The 18,909-nt window shown below is 41.7% G+C and overlaps 1 protein-coding gene across 23 annotated transcripts in view; it reads right to left on the reverse strand.

Annotated features, from left to right (window-relative positions):
• Positions 1-1,480: 1,480 nt before the first annotated feature.
• Positions 1,481-18,909, reverse strand: part of pax2a (paired box 2a) — a 28,853-nt gene continuing 11,424 nt past the window's right edge. For 8 of the 23 annotated variants that reach the window (XM_039784546.1, XM_039784541.1, XM_039784539.1 and 5 more), the window contains 6 exons: positions 14,983-15,158; positions 12,794-12,914; positions 6,483-6,698; positions 5,394-5,495; positions 3,864-3,950; positions 1,481-3,607 (listed from right to left, as the gene is read on the reverse strand). In XM_039784546.1, coding sequence (XP_039640480.1) covers positions 3,486-3,607; positions 3,864-3,950; positions 5,394-5,495; positions 6,483-6,698; positions 12,794-12,914; positions 14,983-15,158 — 824 coding nt within the window. In that variant the 3' untranslated portion in view covers positions 1,481-3,485. Of the gene's footprint in view, positions 3,627-3,863; positions 3,951-5,393; positions 5,496-6,482; positions 6,699-12,793; positions 12,915-14,982; positions 15,159-18,909 lie in introns of all 23 variants that reach the window. The other 15 variants (XM_039784556.1, XM_039784550.1, XM_039784554.1 and 12 more) reach the window with 3 other exon arrangements.

Below are 18,909 nucleotides of genomic sequence, written 5' to 3' on the forward strand. Positions count from 1 at the left end.
TGGGAATTCTCAACTGGGAGAGGAAGGAGTGTTAGTGTGTGTGTATGTGTGTGTATGTGTGTTTCATCTTTTAACAAGCCCTGAATGACAAACACATAGGACAGTTAGGGGGCTGACAGAAACAGCAGCTTTTGATGCTTCACAGGGGATCCATGAAATAAACAATAGGCAGAGGAAGCAGGGAAATTGAATTACAACAATTGTGTGTTTGAGAGTAGAGAGTGCAGAGAGGAGGTGAGGCAGCAGCAGTGTGGTAAGGCAGGATGAAACTGATGCATCATTAAATATACTGGAGTCAGAAGCCGGGGCAACGCTTTCCTGCCTTCCCAACTGTCCTGCTTCTTTGTTTCACCCTCTTCTCTCTCCCTGCCTTTTTTTATTTCTCTTTCTCCCTCTGTTCTGCACACACACACACACACACACACACACACACACACACACACACACACACACACACACACACACACACACACACACACACACACACACACACACACACACACACACACACATATATACACACACACACACACACACACACACGTGTTAACATAATGCAATTGTTTCTTTTATTGTAGGCTAATTTCAACAGGAATCATAATGTATATGATTTCTTCCGACATACACTGATACACACAAACAACATGCTCTGCATCTATCATGTCTTTTATATTTGAGAGCTGTAACCCGTATAAGTGCCTTCTGTAGTCCTGACTCTTCATAAAACCAAACATCAATATACCAGCAGCAGGAACGCTCTCCGGGAACCTTGAACTCTGAATTATTTTCTTATGGGGTTAATAATGAGGGGACACCGAGTCAACGACTGACATATAAAAGAATTTATTTCTCATGTGCACAAAAATAATTGGAACAGAACTGAAACAGAACAATGATTGAGGCCACAAGGCTTTCCGTATAGATTTTCACCAGAAATCCTTTTTATGTCCATGACACATCTCCTGTATCATCTTTACAACAGCAGAAGACCCATTCCTTCAGAGGTGCTCCGCTTCCTAAAGCAAAGACTCCGCCTGAATGACGGTGGCTTGAACTGCCAGTGTTTCATTTTCAGATATGTCGAACTACACGTAGACAGAAATAGGCAAATCCCAAGTGCAATGTGTAGAGGATAGCTTCTCCAGAAGAGCAGAAACACAGTCTGTTTCTATGTTATCCGGTGCCCTCTGCAACAGCAGCTAAATTTCATCTCGGATGCCCTGCCCTAAAGAGTTGTGTTGGTAGAGTGAGTGGAGGGAGGGAGGAGAGATGGATGACTGGTAATAAGTGTGGATGTGTTTTTATACATGGAGGCACAGATGACTGTAATTTGGATTAACATAATGATCACAACATCTACTAACAGCAAACAGGACAATATCTTTGATTGTTGCCAAGGACTTCAGTTTGATCGCATCTTTATTTAAGGGAATTGGTGGAGCAAAAGTGAAATGAGAAAGAAACCATTTCACACCGGAGGTCTTGTTAACTTTTATGCTGTTCTCCATGGGGATTACTTAATCTGAGCCCAACAACAAAAGATGTTACAGAAAGCCATTTAACTCATTGCATAGTGACATAAAACATTATCATGAAAACAAAATAAATTGACAAAGACAACCTATGTGATGTTAGCATCTGAAACCTGCTACTACAGTATATGTAGCCACAGGTTATATAGTAGTTGTGCTTTTCCTTTTTAGCACAACATTACATTAACACACAAATGTAATGCATGTTTATTTTTCAGTCTGTATATCTACAAAGGGAGCCAGTACATTAGTATGATCCTGGAATGGTGTGTGTGATAATATTTACAGAGAAGAATTGTCTTCACGTTATTCACAAATCATTGTACAAAGCAGCATTTTGTTGCAACTGATGGAGTATTGAGTCATTGAATTTCACCTTTTTCATTACAGTCATATGCATCATGTTGTTCGCCTGTTGAGTTACGACATACATGTTCAGTGTTGACTACTTATTTAAAAGATAATACTGATTTATTTATGCATACATATACTGTAAATAAAATATTAAATATCAAACTAAGTCTTTGGCAAATGTAGTTAAAAGTACATTCACAAAATATTTTTTCCAAAAAGCAAACTGAATCAGTATTTCTTTTCAGTCCCAATGGAGAGTAGAACATAAATCAAGAAGGGAGGTGAATATGTGTTTGCAAAGGCAATTAATTTTGTTGAACAGGCATGAATTTACATTTAAAAAAAACAGGTTTGTAAGGCAATTGTTGAAGCTAATTTACAGTTGGTTCGCTCAACTGCATACAGCTTTCTAAACTGTGTAGGCATCTAGTGGTATGACTAAGTAGCTGAATGGATTATAACCCAGGAGAATTGAATTTGTTCATGTAGCCATAGGGCTATGGCTTACAAACTCCTCAGAAACTCGAAAGCATCGCTTTTACTCAGAAAAGGATGTTTTCACAAAAACATGTCTGTCTGTCTGCCTGCTTTGTGTTTTAACGCCTACACTTTCCAACATAAAGTATCAACTTATGTCTAAAATTGGTAGGTTAATTCAAATTAATTTTAAGTGAATGTACCAAATAAATTAACAAAGCTGAGGTTATAGTGCAAAAAAAGAGCAAAGGATGATCATGCATGGACATGGACATGACTGGGAAATTAGGGAAATGTGACAACTACTCTGAAAGAATCTTTGATAACCTTTTTACATAAAAAAATAGTGACAAAAAAAAATAATTTAAAGTATTTAAAATTCTGGCGAGGCCATTTTGTGGTCACCATGTTTTTAATACTTTGCAAAATGATTTACATTTTTACATCTGATTGTTTGCCACATGGAGTGTGATGTTGCCATTGGTTTATGTAGGGTCAGTAAACGTTGTAGGACATGCTGTGTTTATCTGATAATGTACGTGGGACAGGAGAAATGGGAGCAGACGACGTAGTCAAAGCACCAGAGCAAAGCCCTCCCTACAGTGTGGAGCCACAATCTCATTAAGTGTCAAAGATGCCTAGCAACACTGGTTCAAGTCGCTGCATCATCAAGCTATGGGACCATTGTCATCTCCCCTGGACCTTATCTCTCTAGAGCAGAACAATACTGCAGTTCATCACATAAAAGCAATGTGAGGATCCATGAATAAAATAACAACAACAACAGCAACAAAGAAACAAAAATAAAAACCCACAACATTGTTTTCCACATGGTATTCTTCACACTGTTTTTCTTCAATTTATATTTTATAATATATATATATATATATATATATTTATATAATCTCTTAAAGTCATTCTGGAAATGTTCGGGCCTGTGAGAGATTGAGGGCATGATGGGTGAGTTCTGAACGCCCACGGGCCCTTTTGACCCAAAGTTTGTGACGCTGAAGCTGGGCTAGATGCACTGGCGTCGACCTCGCCGATCCTTCCTCCACATCACGTAACATCACAGGGTTTCCTTTAGGATTCCACCTCGCTTCCCTTTGACCTCAGTGTTTCTTAGACGGGGACAATATGGAGGCCGAAGCCCTGGCCCTGCAGTTTGAACTGGTCTCCATAGTAACTAGTGGCGGTCGTAGGCAGTGGCAGCAGTGGGAGGTGCGGAGCCACGGGATGCGGCACTATAATAATAAGGGGAACCTGAAAGTTAACAGAAGAACGAGCCGTTGGAAACCACGAAGTCAAACATCATGTAAGACGTGTGTAAAACTCCAAAGAGAGAAAACATGGAGTCAGGAGATTTATTATTAGATTATTATTATTATTATTTTATTATTATTATTATTATTATTATTATTATTATTATTATTATTATTATTATATTATTATTAATGTTACAGTATGTTTAAAACTTTTTTATAAGAGAAAGTTGCTTACTTAGTAATGCTGGATTGCTGAACCGCCATGCTTCGTTGTAAGTGGTGTATTGTGGATGAGAGTAAGGGTTTCCAGAAAAGTCCCCTCCTAGAGAACAAATCAATAAAAACAAACATTAGCAAAGAGCTAACAAACTGAAATTACTGACTTTTTTTATATAAAAATTGCCTTTACCACAAACATACATTGCAGTTACATTACAATCTTGTCTCAAAATAATGTTTCTGCTGTTTATCCTGGCTGCTTGTATAGATTGTCTCCACAGTCCCTTCACCCTTCAGGTGAATTGATTGAAAAGGATTTTCTCTATTCTTTCCTTAAGTTAGGACTTCTGTGCTTTCCCCTTACTGCTTTTAAGCGATGATGCTTCACTTTAAAACTCCCTATAAGGTTCTCTGAGACTCTCATTCGCTCTTTGTCCTCCCTGTGCAGGTCGTGGTGGAAAAGAGAGGACGCTGAGGGGATGTCAGAGAGCGATGCTGTGGGTCCACAGGTTTCCTTCTTTTACGAGACTATAAAGGCTGGGTTTTATATGAAGCTGCTGAAGAATGGCCTTTGCTTTAACAGTGTTTGGGGCCAGTCACTAAATCTTTCACTACCAGATGACAAAAACTACAACCTCTGGATTAAAAAGGTAGCTGTGCTTGTGTGCTTGTATGAGTATATCCATAGACACTCTCCAGTGGCATATAGACCAATAGTTTTCTTAATTTCAGATATCAGCTTTTACCTCCCATGTACATGTTAAAATGTTACCCTCATGCACACTGAGCTCACTTGTAAATACTGCACGCCTGCTTTGATTATTGGTCAGTGTGAAAGGAACATGTCTCAGCGCAATAAAGGGAATTGTGTTTTCAGTTGTTTGGAAGAGAGATCTACACACACTGGCAGCTATAGAATCCCCACTGCTGGTCGTGTAACTCGAGCTCATCCCTGAGAGAGATAGTGATTTAAATATTTACAGGCCCTCCACGCCTCTGTGTTTTGACCCTTAACTGTTTGCTGTGAACCTGAACTGCAGGTTAAGTAGAGGGGAAAGAGATACGGTCTGCAGCCCTGGGTGTCCGGGGAGGCGAGGAGAGGAGCAAAAGCAGTGTTTATTGACGAGGCTGGTGAGAGTGCGCTGTGTGGACACGGCGAGGGTAATGAGCGCTGGGAGCTGGAGTGTAACTGAGAGGAACTGTCCTATCATCAACGGCAACGGATTGGGGGGGAACCCCTAAAAAAAAAAAAAAAAACTCCCCCCAAAAGAGAAAAAAAATAAACTGCTAACCGCAGTCTAACAAAGCTATAACAATCTCGCTTCAATCCTTTGAGTCAAGAGCAATGCTTTAAAGTTTCTTCAGTATCTCAAATGTGTTTTTGTATGTGTTACATGCATACTGTTAAAGACGTCACAGAAAAGCATTACCACTTGTTTAACTTAAAGTGACCTCAACAAGATCAGCTGAAGGGGACTAACCGCTGAAAATTAAACCTGTAAAAGTCAAATTAATGGCATCGTAAAAAGGGAGTAGTGCCACCTACCAGGAACCATTCCAGCGAGTGTGGAGGTGGGGTAGCTGCCTTGTCCTGTGGGGGGGACATGAGGCGGGTAGCCAGGTAAAGTGGTACTGGCCATGTCTCGACCTGCAGGTACACAGGAGGAAAATTATTACATGGATGCTTGAACACAGAAAAGTTGAAAATTAATGTATATTTTAAAAGCGTTACTTGCTGGTAAAGCATAAAATCAGAATTTTTCTTTTTTATGGGTAAAAATAATTTCTCCCTAAATGCTGCAATCATGATATTCATATCATGAACAAGAAACATAGTTCACAAATACTTAAAATGACCACAAACATGTAAAATGTTGCAGCATGTTACATGAAGTTGCATGTTGTCTATCCATGATGTCTATCTGAACTGCTAATACAGTCTGGGGTTGCAAGGGGTTGGAGCATGCACTGGGTGAAAGGTGCAACCCTGGGCAAGTCACCAGTCTATATCACAGGGTAATTTGCATGTTAATTTGAGGAAAGTTACTTAAATTGTTTTTTATTAAATGCTCCAATCAGAGACTGACAGAGCTGTAAGATTAATATACCAAAGTCCTAAGCAGCTTTTAAAACTGACAGGAGCATCGGGCCAATGAGAGCTCTGTCTGCTCCACATTCAGTCCTGTAATTAACAGTGGCAGCATCAGGTCTGGCTGGATGAATTGGCACACAGGACAGGGACATAAACAGCATCAGCCCTACGTCTCTGCCTCTGCACCCCCCTCTTTAAGCCTCCTCTGGCCCTTCAGACCTTGGGCCTGTCACGAGGCTGGAGGGACTTGGAGGCCTTTTGTTAACCCGAGAGACAAGCAAGGGTCAGAGCTGGAGAAAAGCAGGGTGGAGTGGGGGAGAGAGCAGTCACTGTTAATGAGCAGCAAACAGTTAGTGCTTCTGTATGCATAACAGAAGGGCCACAAAGCATGATGGGATTGAAGGCTTTGCAACGTGAAAGGCAGACGCTTTAATTTGGTGTATATTTAAGTTATTAAAAATGAACACAGAGGTAAATCGACTGAAAAGAGTGAGCTTGATTGGGGTTTGATCTGGCTACAGGGCCTTATGGGTAAAGTTGTACCTGCTATAAAGGGCTGGTTGGCATACTGGCTGTAGCAGTGGCCGTGGGCATGGGCAGGGTAGCTGGGAGTAGAGGCATCTACAGAGAGGCTGGACTGGTGGGACAAGATGTCGGCTAGAGTAGAGTCTTCAACAGAGGAGGGGGTGAAGGGGGCAAAGGATGCCTCATGGGGCTCTCGCTTTACACACATGGAAGGTGGATATGATGGGTGAGAGTCTGCCAGGTAGAAAGAAAAGAAAAAGAAAAAAACTAGATATAATGTAAACATGCAACCCCACACATACAGCATACATTCACTTCAGTCACTCAGATGTATGGAGGGATGGATGTATAGCTTTCTAAATGCCCAAATAACCAAAAGGAAAATGTGAGTGCAGAGGGCAAAACAAATCAGAAGTGTCACAGCAGAAGTTTGTAGATTTGTCATGCATATAGCTGACACTACCACAGGGAAATAAATCAAACAGAGACAGGACTCCAAATCCTTAACAGATTTATGGTATGAATTAGAGGAAGCCTAAAGGATGAGTAACACTACAAGAAGTGCAATTGCTTTTACAGTATACATTTACTTCCTATCTTTTACCAACTCAAGACCAGACATTTTGTATGACTTCTGAATAGATAAGCAGTCTTAAGCAGTTGATTTGTTTTTTTGCATAGCATATAATAATAATAATAATCTCATATGCACCCAGCAGTAATTCATTCAACTAAGTGGAAACACCAGTGAAATGTTGCAACAACACATTGCGCCTGATCAATCAAGCTCAAATACGTAAAAAATTTCCCCAAGGTTTTGGGGAAAACAAACAACATAATCTCACGGCTGCTTTCTCACAACAAAATCACTCCCACAAATAACCAAACAATCGACTCGCAGACAGTTCAAAACTCTACACTTTGATCTAATTTGGCTGATGAGTCTTGGCATCTTTCATTTCACCGGCTCTGCCTCTTGAACCTATGCAATCAATGTGAGCTCTGTCTTCGGCCTCTCCACGTCTGCCGCAGAGCCTGTTCTGTTCACTGGGGCCTGTAGGGAGAGATGGCTCTTTCCCGACACCATGATAGCCTCATTAGCTGCTTCCCCCATCATTGTTACTTTACAACAGGACTGTGTGTTGCGATTCCTCATTAAGATAAGGGCTGTTCTATGAAAGGGGGATGCAACCCTGTCAGCCCTATGAACCTAATGCCAGGGAACGTAACTGACTGCTTTCCCACTGAAATCTAAAGCAGGTTCTACAAATCTCTTTGTCTTTGTGACAGCTGTAAATGTGGATTTAAACTGAGGTACTGCAATTACACAGAATACTTTCATCTTATTGAGACAAATAGCATTGTTACGGAGGGAACAGCACAATGTTTAACAATGTACATTTTTAACTTGTGATCAAATCATTAAAAAGATGGTTGCCACGAATCCCTGGAATGACCAGACATATTCTAATGAGTGGGCTTTGCATTTAATTGGATGGACCCTAAAGTTTGTCACATGCACTGCACAAGTATTTCATGAATTTATTGGAAACAAGGTCCACATATAGGGATGATTGCAAATGGCTGGCACTCAGTTCTGTACTTCAGTTAATTATATCCAACATGCATTCTGTTCAAGTCTTTAAAGTTAAAACAGCTTCAAAAGTCAAGTTACCCTGAGGTTGATTTGAGTGCATAATAATCGCAATCCACCCCTAGAAAAAAGGCATTCATTAATATAAGACAATACAGCAGATACTTTTAGGGGTTAGCCGAAAAGCTCTATATTCAACTTACACCTTAATCAGCTGCATTACAGTTTTTACCCACGTTCACGATCACAGTGAGCCAAACCCATGACAAAAAAAAAACATGTCGTACAAAGACATACTCAACAAGAGTTGGCCTTAATAAAAGATAAACCAGTCACTGTGTCACAATTAAGAAAAGTGGATTGTGTGAAGCTGCATGGCCCACCTTTAGTAAAAGACTGAGGGTGCCAAACATGAAGCCCAGGCCAAGTCTGTTTACACTGTATCTGAGACTTCCTGCATACTACTGTAGGCTTCGGTTTTCTCAGCGCCTGAGCAACCGTTGTCAAATAGACAGTAGTTACGACGCAACAACAACCGATACAAATGCTGCGTTCAAGACCACTGAACTTTGAAACTAATCAGACATGGTGTTGCTTATTGTCCTGGAGATGAGGCAGAGTCCGGCTAAAGGGAGCCTGTCAAATCACAGACCCTGATGATGGAGATGGAAGATAAACTCAGGGTCCTTAGGGACTCTTCTCCCCAGCAAACACATCTCTGAGAGAGTGGAGATGCTATAGAGTTCTCCAACATCTGTCTCTGCTCCACCACTGATACCACATCTACAGACCCCATCAACCATAGAAATGGACTGTTAAGAACCTACAACGTCCCTCAGAGTGATGCGTCCAGATATAGCTACAACAGCCTTCTCTCAATTGAGCATTTCATTTTTAAACGTACACCGAGGAACTTTGGTGCGCAAACCATTTACTGGCAGAACTGTTTTTAAAGGCTGACGCTCAATCTACAGAGAACTTTTTTTTATTCCTACAGTATGTTCAAGATCACAGCAAAACTTCTATCTTGTGTAGGTAGGGCAAAGTCCTCTGGAGAGGAGTCTACAGAGAATGTAATGTTAAATTTACCTTGACAGGGACACATTTGTGTTTCGCTTCAAGAACAGCCTTCACTCTCCTGCATTGTAGAGGTGGTCATTTATAACAACTCACACCAGAAAGGAACAAAAGAATGATTGTAAAAGACTTCCTCCAGTTGTGAGTAAAGAATATTTGCAGGGCCAAATAGCTTGAATTCCCCATCCACATGGTTTAAAGTCATTCATTATCCAATGTGTGCTCAAAGGTTAGTGTGCTATTGTGGGGGGTGATATAAACATTAATTTCCGAGCTTGCCGCTTCTGAGCTGAGACACGCCGTTTGTCACCAGGCCACACACCAGGCACCGCAGGTTAGGTGGCTGCTTGTTGTATGCCACCCAGCATAGAATGGCTGGTACTGCCAAGTCATAAAAACGGCTCAGTGTGGTGTAGATTTCAGCTGAAATTAATCTGAAATAAAGCTATGTTTTTTCACCTCATTAATACAGTTGAGGTGCAGGAGAAAGAGAAATAGATAGGAGAGAAGGTAGATAGATATAATGAGAGATGGAAAAACATGGGATCTTCGCATCTGCTTGAGTTGAAGAAGGTCAGAGGGATGTCCATTTACACCCCAGCCTACCCACATGCGCTAGTGAGAGTGATAATGGAGCCCCACCTTCACAGAGACTGCTGTACTCTCATTTGGTGTAACTCTATTTAACTACTGACAAGTAGCTACAACATTATACAATAATTCGTCTCCCATATGAAGTCTCAGAATTAGGATAACTAAAGTTAAGATGCACCAGATCTGCAGGATACTTCATGTTGCTTACTCTGTTCAGGTATCAATAAAAAACTGTGCAGACACATACATGCTTGACCAGAGCCAGAGACCAGGGGTTAATCATGACATTTTGTTCCATCCATGGATGCAGTGAACAGTTCACAGTGTTCTTTCACTGGACACAACCAGTCGCATATGCACAATACTACTGTAAACATGGTAAAAAGTAAATAGTGACATTTAATATAATCTCCAAATTAGCAAGCAGCTTCATTTATTATGGTTCTCTTAAGAGAAAATAATAGAATAATTTCCTTTCAAAGAATCATTGACAAATTTAGTCTTTTACAAAATGATTTGCATTTACATGTTGAGAATCTAAAAATCAAAAAAATCATTTGTAAATGATTGGTGTTTCTTACTAAATTCCAGTGGTGCGTTTCAGTGCCCTAAATCTCTCTGATTTGGCGGCCAACCTCCTTCCTAGGTAACCGTCTCTTTCACACATCAGGGTAAACAGAGGACACAAAAGATGGGCGACATTGCTTTCGCTCGCGCCCTTGGAACGCAAAACTGAGCACTTCATTAATCATTCATCTTTAATAGATTATGCAAATTTCAGGACATAAAAATCAACAAGATCAATAACTGTGTGAATTTTAATTGGGAGCAGAAAGCATTTAAAGAATGAATATAATCTCGTAGCTCCATCCAGTATGAGAGCATAATGTATTGATAATTGGATCCCAGCCTAAGTATGGAAGGTAATTTAGCATTTTTCAGCCTTGGCATACATTCCTATTTACAGGGTTTGCTAATGGCAGAAAAAATAATATTATGCAGTAACAACCTACACCCAATCAAATGCTTCATGCATTACTTTGCATAGTCATTAAAATTAAATAATAAAAGCTTACTGGATATTACTTCTGACTTTAATTGCTCAAAATATTCAGACGCATTTTCTAATGCTTGTGCTAAAGTATGTTGTTGTCATATTCCACTCTAAGAAAAGTTTTCTTAGTTTGCATCCTCATTGTGCAATCTGTGGCCCTCACATGTATAGCTTTAGGAGGCCCCCTGGCCCCCAGGTGGCTTGAAGGCCACCTGCTATGAGTGTGCTCCCCAGAGCGAGACTGCTTTCATAGGAGGAGCCCAGCATAAAAGACAGAAACACACCTTTCTTCTCTTGAGGCCCAACTTTCTGGGGCAAATCTACCTCCCACATATTCAGGAATAAAAAAGGGGTCTTTCTTTTCCCATAGCTCTGTGTCTGGGTCCGTGCTGGACTGTAGGGATCATTTGAGAAGGGCCACTGCAGTTTTCAATCATGCTGTCCTTTACTTACTCTCTCTCTCTCTCTTTCTCTCTCTCTCTCTCTCCCTCTCTCTCTCTCTCTCTCTCTCTCACACACACACACACACACACACACACACACACACACACACACACACACACACACACACACACACACACACACACAGTGGACTCATTGACTTTGATGCCCACTGCATAATTATGGGTGTTTTATTAAAAGACTGGCATATTACCCTGGAGTCAGTGTGGCCATCAGTAAACCTAACCTCTCCTGGGAAAGAACCTCAGCAGCCACATTGAAACAACATTTCAATTAACCAGGCGGCCATCAACCTCGACAGCAGAGCAAAAGAAGCCATAGTGCAATACAGGGTGGGTAAGTGTGGGTAACATGATACAGATAGTTAATATTACGAGATATTCAATACACTGCACCTGCCATTACCTGTTGGTTCTCAGTGGAAGTTACTATTGAAAACAGCAGCAGTTGGAAAAAACCTGTACTATCAGTGTTTCTTTCACTGTCTCATCTGGGTCTCTCTCTCCACAGCATGAGGCAGCCAGGCAGCCACGGTGCTATTCCAGCCGCTGTCAATCAACAGGCTATCATAGCCTTTGATGACAACGTCGTGTCGCGGCGAGAACAGCAGCTGTCTCTTATGAGAAATGCTCCCAGTCAATCTGTTAGCGGGCCAATCTGGGCTAACACAATAGCCAGTTAGGAGCAGCGTGTGAAAGGCCTGTAGGATTTAATGGGCTCAGATGATATATCACCTCGCGCTGTCCCTCAGAAATAAATACACAGTGCCTCAAAAAGTGGCTCAAGAGAGCTTTTTCATCTGGTGATAATAATTTAATATTGCTGGAAAATGTGCCCGCCATCAGGAAGCGACAGTCAAAATCTTGATTACTCGATGAAGACACAATATCCAGATGATTTTTTACAATGCTCTGTCAAAGTTGATCAAAGAATGTTTTAAAAAGTTAATTTAAATCAGTGGAGTTTTACATTTTAATACTTTAATCCACAAGAAAAACTGCTTAGAAGTGAAGGCACAAACAACTGACTTATGATTATCAGTATTATCAATTAGTATTATTAAGTGTCATAAAGTGTAATCTGGGTGTAAAATGACAGCATAAGGGATATTCAGTAAATTCAGGTGCAGTATGGTCTTCTTTGTCAGCTGCTCCCATCTTTAACAGCTGCTATAGTGTGCATATACGTATGTGTAGTGTATATATGTGACCTCTGGTGATTATGGGATTGATTGATTAGACTGATTTGCTTTGTATCAGGAGGATGAGGATGAAGATCAATTTGGAAAACGGTGTGTCAGATTCACTGGTGAGAGGGGGCGGATGGGAATTTAGAAAATGGGATACGATATGCTTGGTGTTACTAAAAAACTTTTAGAGAGCAGTTAGGAAGAGGCCATGAAACAATATGGAAAGATGTTGCAGCAGAGCTAGATACACTATGTTTGTGTTCTCAGTACTGAGTCGACCACCTTGCTGCAGATGTTTTCGACCTGCTGCGGCTGTGTGTATTCTTTTAGGGATCAATGTAGCGTGAGTCAGATTGTACCTGTCACAACAGAGTAGCTCTGGGAGACACTGGAGGCGAGGTCGGAGCTGGCGCTGGTGGAAAGGCTCGGCTTCACATCATCCAGGCCTGCGTTCAGGGATGGGAGTGAGTACTCATTCGCCTGTAGACAAATAAAAAATGCAAAAATATGTCAGTGGCGGAATGCACGTGTGAGTAAAGGTGGCAATCAAAAAGAGCAATTCACACAATTTTATACACAATTTTACATGAAATAATTTCACATTCCACGAGATTGTGCCATGATCTGGGTAATATCGCTCATGCACTGCATGCAAGCCCACTTTTGGTGCGAGATTTAGAGCAGCTTTTCCAGTTATATATGAAATATGTCTGAAGGAAACCCCTAGTGTACTGAGGAAGCTGTCTGTGATCCGCTTACTGTGTTTTCTTCTGAATATTTCCTGTATGTTCTGTCCCCCCACCCCCCCCCGGCCTTGCCAAGGTGTCCCAACCCCGCTCCCCATGCTTTAACAAGACCTATGATGTATGCATGCATTAGGGCTTGTCTGAGGAGAAGGCAGAAAGGGAGAGAGGGATGAGAGAGGGATTGGGAGAGGAGTGAAAGGACGGGGTGTCAGCTGGCTCTTTGTGCTCCACTGCAGTCATCCCTGTGACCAGTCAAGGGAGAAGACATTCAGGGCTTTGTTACAGGAGAGACATGTGGTGTGGTTTTTTTAAGGGGAGTACAACCTCAAAATGTTGTTTTGCCTCTAGGATGAACACATAAAATGGGGTTAATAAAATGATAAAATAGTGTGTATATTTTTTTACGCCTTTCATACTTTTAGTAGTATTTTTAACTTTACATTGGGGGTTTTCATTGAATATCTTTTCAACTGTGATAAAACATACTGTGCAGCTGCAGCCATCTTTCATGTTTTACAATTTTTGCAACACTCTGCTGCACTGCAACAGAAAACTTCATGTAAGGATCAACCAACAACAAGCCTCTAAGTCTTTATTCACTTTAATCTCAGGTTAAGACCCTGCTAGCAGCTGTGGTATGACTCCTATTTGATAATGAGATGACACTTCCTGACCTGACTCTTCTTCTTGAAAAGGATAAGTGTGTTTGCACACCTTTGTGTCTGCAAGTGTTTGTGTCGGAGTGCGTGTGTGCATCTGTTTGTCTCAATGGGACAGGGGTCCCACAGGGGTGAGCTAGTGACCCCAGTCTTGTCTGCCTCTATCCCAGATAAACTCTAATTGTCTGCTTACAACTGTTCCCTGGCACTAGGCTGGATGTTCCTCTCTATTCCGCTGGGCCTCAGCGGCACAAGAGCCATTTTGTCATGCAGATGGGCTGTGGGCAGGGCCGGGCAGGGCTGGGCGGAGGGCGAGTGGCAAGCACAGAGAGGCCTGAATGACCTGACCACATGGCTGCCAGAAGTGTGGGAGGGATGAGGCCTATTCAGCCTGGCCTCTTCAAAATGGCTTTTTAATGCCCTGACGCAGACACCAGACAAGCCCCTAATAGCCTAATATCCCACCTTTTCACCAGTTTAAGAAAAGGAGGGGGTGTTGGAAACAGGGAGAAAAAAGGAGGTGCACAGAAAGAGTGGAAAGCGGCCTGATTAATATTACATTAAATTAAAAGTGATTTTTCTGGACCATTCTGATGCCGTTTTTCTCACCCCTCCTCCACCTTTCTCTCGCCTTTTTAATACCTTCTCCTCCACTCTTTGTGATTGCAAGTCATTTCCAATTCGTTTTGGTATTGATCTTGCCGTAGAAATCACTTTGGTAATTAGCTGCATTAAGGGCTGTATAGCAGGCTGAGGGGCTGTCCCTCTGATTTATCGCCGCTGTAATTCTTCGCGATCGCGCAGAGATGAAAATGAACTCAATTAGGGCACTGCTAAGGCTGCATGGGCAACCACATAGAGTTCCAATGGAAAAATTAATAGTCTCTTGTTGTTTAACAGTCTAATGAATGTAAATAAAGGTTATTTGTTGTAATAGGCTGAAGGCTTGTAGGTTGCTTTGAGCAAGAAGTTGTTTAGAGCTTTTTGTCACTTGTGTCAGTATGTGTACCAGTTTATTCTCTCTAAAATGTAAAACAAAATCTATGTAAATTATTTTACTACAACTAAAAGAGAAGAAAGAAACCAGGAGGTCGGTGCAGGGCTGTAAATGTCAATGTGTAGAAAGAAATCTGTATGGCCAACCTGTTCAGGTTTGATGTGTTCTGAAGTGGGGAAGACATCAGGGTAAGAAGGACGTTCAAACACACGGTCCAGGGCCTCCAGCTGCTGCTGGGTGAAGGCATCTGCTCGCAGGTGCTTCCTTAAACTCTCCACGCTGCCCTGAGAGTCGCTGCCCGGGCCTGAGCCATCTGAGCCATCTAAAGAAAGAGGGAGAGGAAGAAGGGAAGGGGAGGACAACATTCTGCATCAGGGCATAGCTCCAGTCTTTTTTTTACCTGATTTACCTATTCTAGCAGGCTAGCAATGTGACATAAGCATAAGAATATTTTTTTGTTTGTTTGATCTCGACGGGTGTGAGAGTGATAGCATGAGGAGCAGCAGTAAATTCAGGGAGACCCACCAGCATGTCTGCCTTTTATCTCCCTCTCTGTTCTTCACTGTCTCCCTATCTTCCTCTCAACACACATACACTCAGTCAGGCAGCTCTCTGCCTCCCCCCACCTCTCCTCGTGGCCACCATCAGCACGGTCATCATGTGATAGGTCTATGGTAATTGATGGATTACCTTCAGTGCAAATATATACTTGTAAGGGAGAGCGTGTATTTCAGGAGGAGAAAGTAGGGCTGACGATTACATACAGAGCCTCTCATTCTGCCAGCAGGAAATGGAGGGCCATTATTTAACCGTACTATTTTCCTCCTGAACATATTACCCTTCCCTCTCTCTGTCTCTGTCTCTCTTTCTCTCCCTCCATCCCCCACATATTGCCTGTCTTCGGGAAAACAGAATGGAGTGGGGACGGTACTCAGGGCCGAATGAGGACGGGGCATCGAGGGCAAGCGTATGCATTTCCTCACTCGGTCGCACTCTATATAAACAAATGAGCCTATGCTTCCGTCGTTCCCCTGATCTCTGACCCTATCAACTTGGCCAGGGAGCCCACCGCTACCGCTGCAGCTCTCCCTCTGCTCACTCATCAAGTCCTGAACACTGAAAGAAAAGAAAAAAATCTGCAACTAAAACCTCCAGCCAGCATCCCAGGAACCTCCACTCCACTGCCTGCCTCCCGCCACCCTCCCTTCCTCCTTATACTCCGCCACCAACAGCGGATGAGGGCTTTAGCTCGCATACAAATCTGTCATTCTAAATTTGCAGCAGATTATGTTCTCTCCTGGGCGAGCCAGCGGTGATATATGATATGCAAGGCCGCTATTGATTGCCTGATCCGCCAGCAGAGGAGGGAGGCGAAATGAACTTGGAATGAACATCATGCCTCAACTCATTGTGCGTATAATACTCTACTTAATCCCACATTTTTCTGTGCTATGGAATTCAATTGATCAATCATGTTCCACTGATGGTACCATTTCAGGGGCGTTATTGCCATTCTGCTCGGCTGCTTGACCTTTTTTCAATGGTTGAGGCCAGAGGATGAACCCGACTCGCACCAAGAAATAGATCCATGGAGAGAATGGAATAGAGGACTGTGATTGGGTATGAGGGTGTGTACGTGTAGATGGGAGAGTGTGTGTGTATATGTGTGTTTCTCTGCTAAAATATATTGACTTTAGCTTTGTGTAACATTTATGAAGGAATCAGTTTTTCCTACCATCAGTTAACCGAATATTTTAGCACATGCTTTATTTTCAAACAGCTCCCTTGGGTGAAGGGTTGGGGTTGCATCATTAGTGTTGCTGTAAGAAACTCAATTGTTGTTTGTGGTACAGAAGAAAATGGAGTAATTAATTACCTCGTATCAGCTGGTCTGAGAAAAGAGGCAAGCTTGATCAATAGTGTTTGTCATTCACTGTAGAGGAGCATGCTTATACTCAGCACCGCTCACACACTTAATCAGGCCTTCTGAACTGGCTGCAAAACGACATAGATTCCCATTATAGGACACTTTTCGGTGCACTTTCTGTGATCTTAGCGTAAAGAAAAGCATCACTAGCTAAATTAAAAACCCAATTTTGGAACCCGCTAATTGATTGACAGGCATTTTAACACAAGGACTAACAATAAAAAACTAAATCTATATTAGCAACACTATGAGGTTTGTTTACACCAGTAATGGTTTAGAAATGGGAGTAAAACAGGCCTGAATTTAATCATGATTTCACTATTTGCAGTTATGTACGTAAATATATTTCAAATGTATGCGGTCAAAGAATTTCTGATTTGGCCTTTAAATAGAAATAATACTAAATAATTTATTTTCAGAAATTGCCATTAGAGGTTCATGTTTGACATACATCACAAGATAGCTGCAATAAATCAGATTCATCCTTTGACAGTCAGCGTGTCAAGTGGAGTGTGAAGCCCGACTGTCAGACCGTGTGTGTGCGTGTGTTTATGTGTGTGTGTGTGTGTGTGTGTGTGTGTCTCATTGACTGGCTTCATTTTCTCAGTGTTTCTTCAACCCCTTTGGGTGTCTCAGCAGGTATTCTCTTATCACTCCCACATCACCAGCTGACTGCATCTCTTCGTTTTAACACCAAAGTGTTAGGAGATAAACCGAGATAAAAACAAGACTCTCCAATGGTGACATTCACACATCTACCCTAAAGCAATGTGCTTTCTGGTAAATACTTTGTTTTATCACCTTGAAAAGACGGACGGTGTTTGACCCTGTGTCTAAAAGTTTTATATTTCACAATGATTTATTCAAACATTTTAAGTGGACTTTGTACCAACTCAATGTCCCAAAATTGCCACTCTACTTGTTTAACAATACTGTAAAAAAAAAATTCTAACTAATATTCACACTCATTTCAGCCATTTGTACACACACACATACAGCGTTAACCAATGGTAGTAGCTACTGTGAGACAGACCACAATGGTACCAAAAGCTGTTGTGTTTTGCTTTGTCTCTAAGGGGGATGTTAACGTCCTGCGGTGGCATGGTGGCACTTTATGTCCTTCTTTCATCTCCCCTGTCTCTCTGATAAGATAACTCAGCGGAGAGCAGAGGTAGGGGCTTGTTGGAAAGGCAAATGAATTCCTGCACACTGCCTGGCTCTCTCCGTAAATCAATGACACAGGGTTTCCTAGATCAGAGGCTGCGAGTCCTCTGCTGATAGGTGAAATGATGCTATCGCAAATTGTGATATAATTTGTTGATGTTTTAAAAAATGCAGTTATGCTTGATAAAAAAAAAAGAGAGCACAAACAAACTGGTATACCCAGAGGGTGAACACTCCTTCCCTGTAAGCTAGCTATATTTATGAAACCTCTGAAGCGGAAAGGAGAGGTGGGGTGGGGGAGAGAGAGGGAGAGAGGCAGCAACACTGCCATGGCTGTTAAGATCCTGTTATGTTGTGGCGTGTTTAAGAGCTTTATTAATTCGATTTAGCACCACCAACCAGTGTACTGACTGTCAGCAGGCACAGTGATGCTTATTTGATATTTACCCTCACTGCCATCACTGAGGCTGCGTCGATAGTATTTTTGAAGCACTCTAGTTATTTTATTTACTTTCATTTAAAGTCGTAGATCCGGGCCAAAGCAGAAAGTTTATAATAAATAAGTAAAACTATTTGGATACAGTTTGTGAGTTTATAACATAATTAAGAGGGTGGCTGTAGATCAGGTGGGAGAGAGAGTCGGTCTTTAACTGTAAGCAAAGACAAGTGTAAAGCAGATTGCTGCACCACAAACTAGGAAAATGAAACTACTTGGTTTGCATTGGAAATAAGTTAATCACATTATAATGTATTCCCCTTGACAAAAATGACTTGATAGAAGAGATACGTTTCCTTTTTTAGCATGACTTCATTCCCATCTCTTGTTTTTCTTTGTCCTCATCTGCTTTCATGTCTACCCTCCTCTGGACCAGTCTGCCGTTTAGCGTTGCCACCCTGTGTGGCGAGTATTTGTGGAAATGCAATTAACGTATCCCCACTTTTCTCTTGCCTTTTCTCCCTCCTCAAGCTGAGTAATGCATCG

This window comes from Perca fluviatilis, chromosome 19 (genome assembly GCF_010015445.1).
Source record: "Perca fluviatilis chromosome 19, GENO_Pfluv_1.0, whole genome shotgun sequence".
NCBI lineage: Eukaryota > Metazoa > Chordata > Actinopteri > Perciformes > Percidae > Perca > Perca fluviatilis.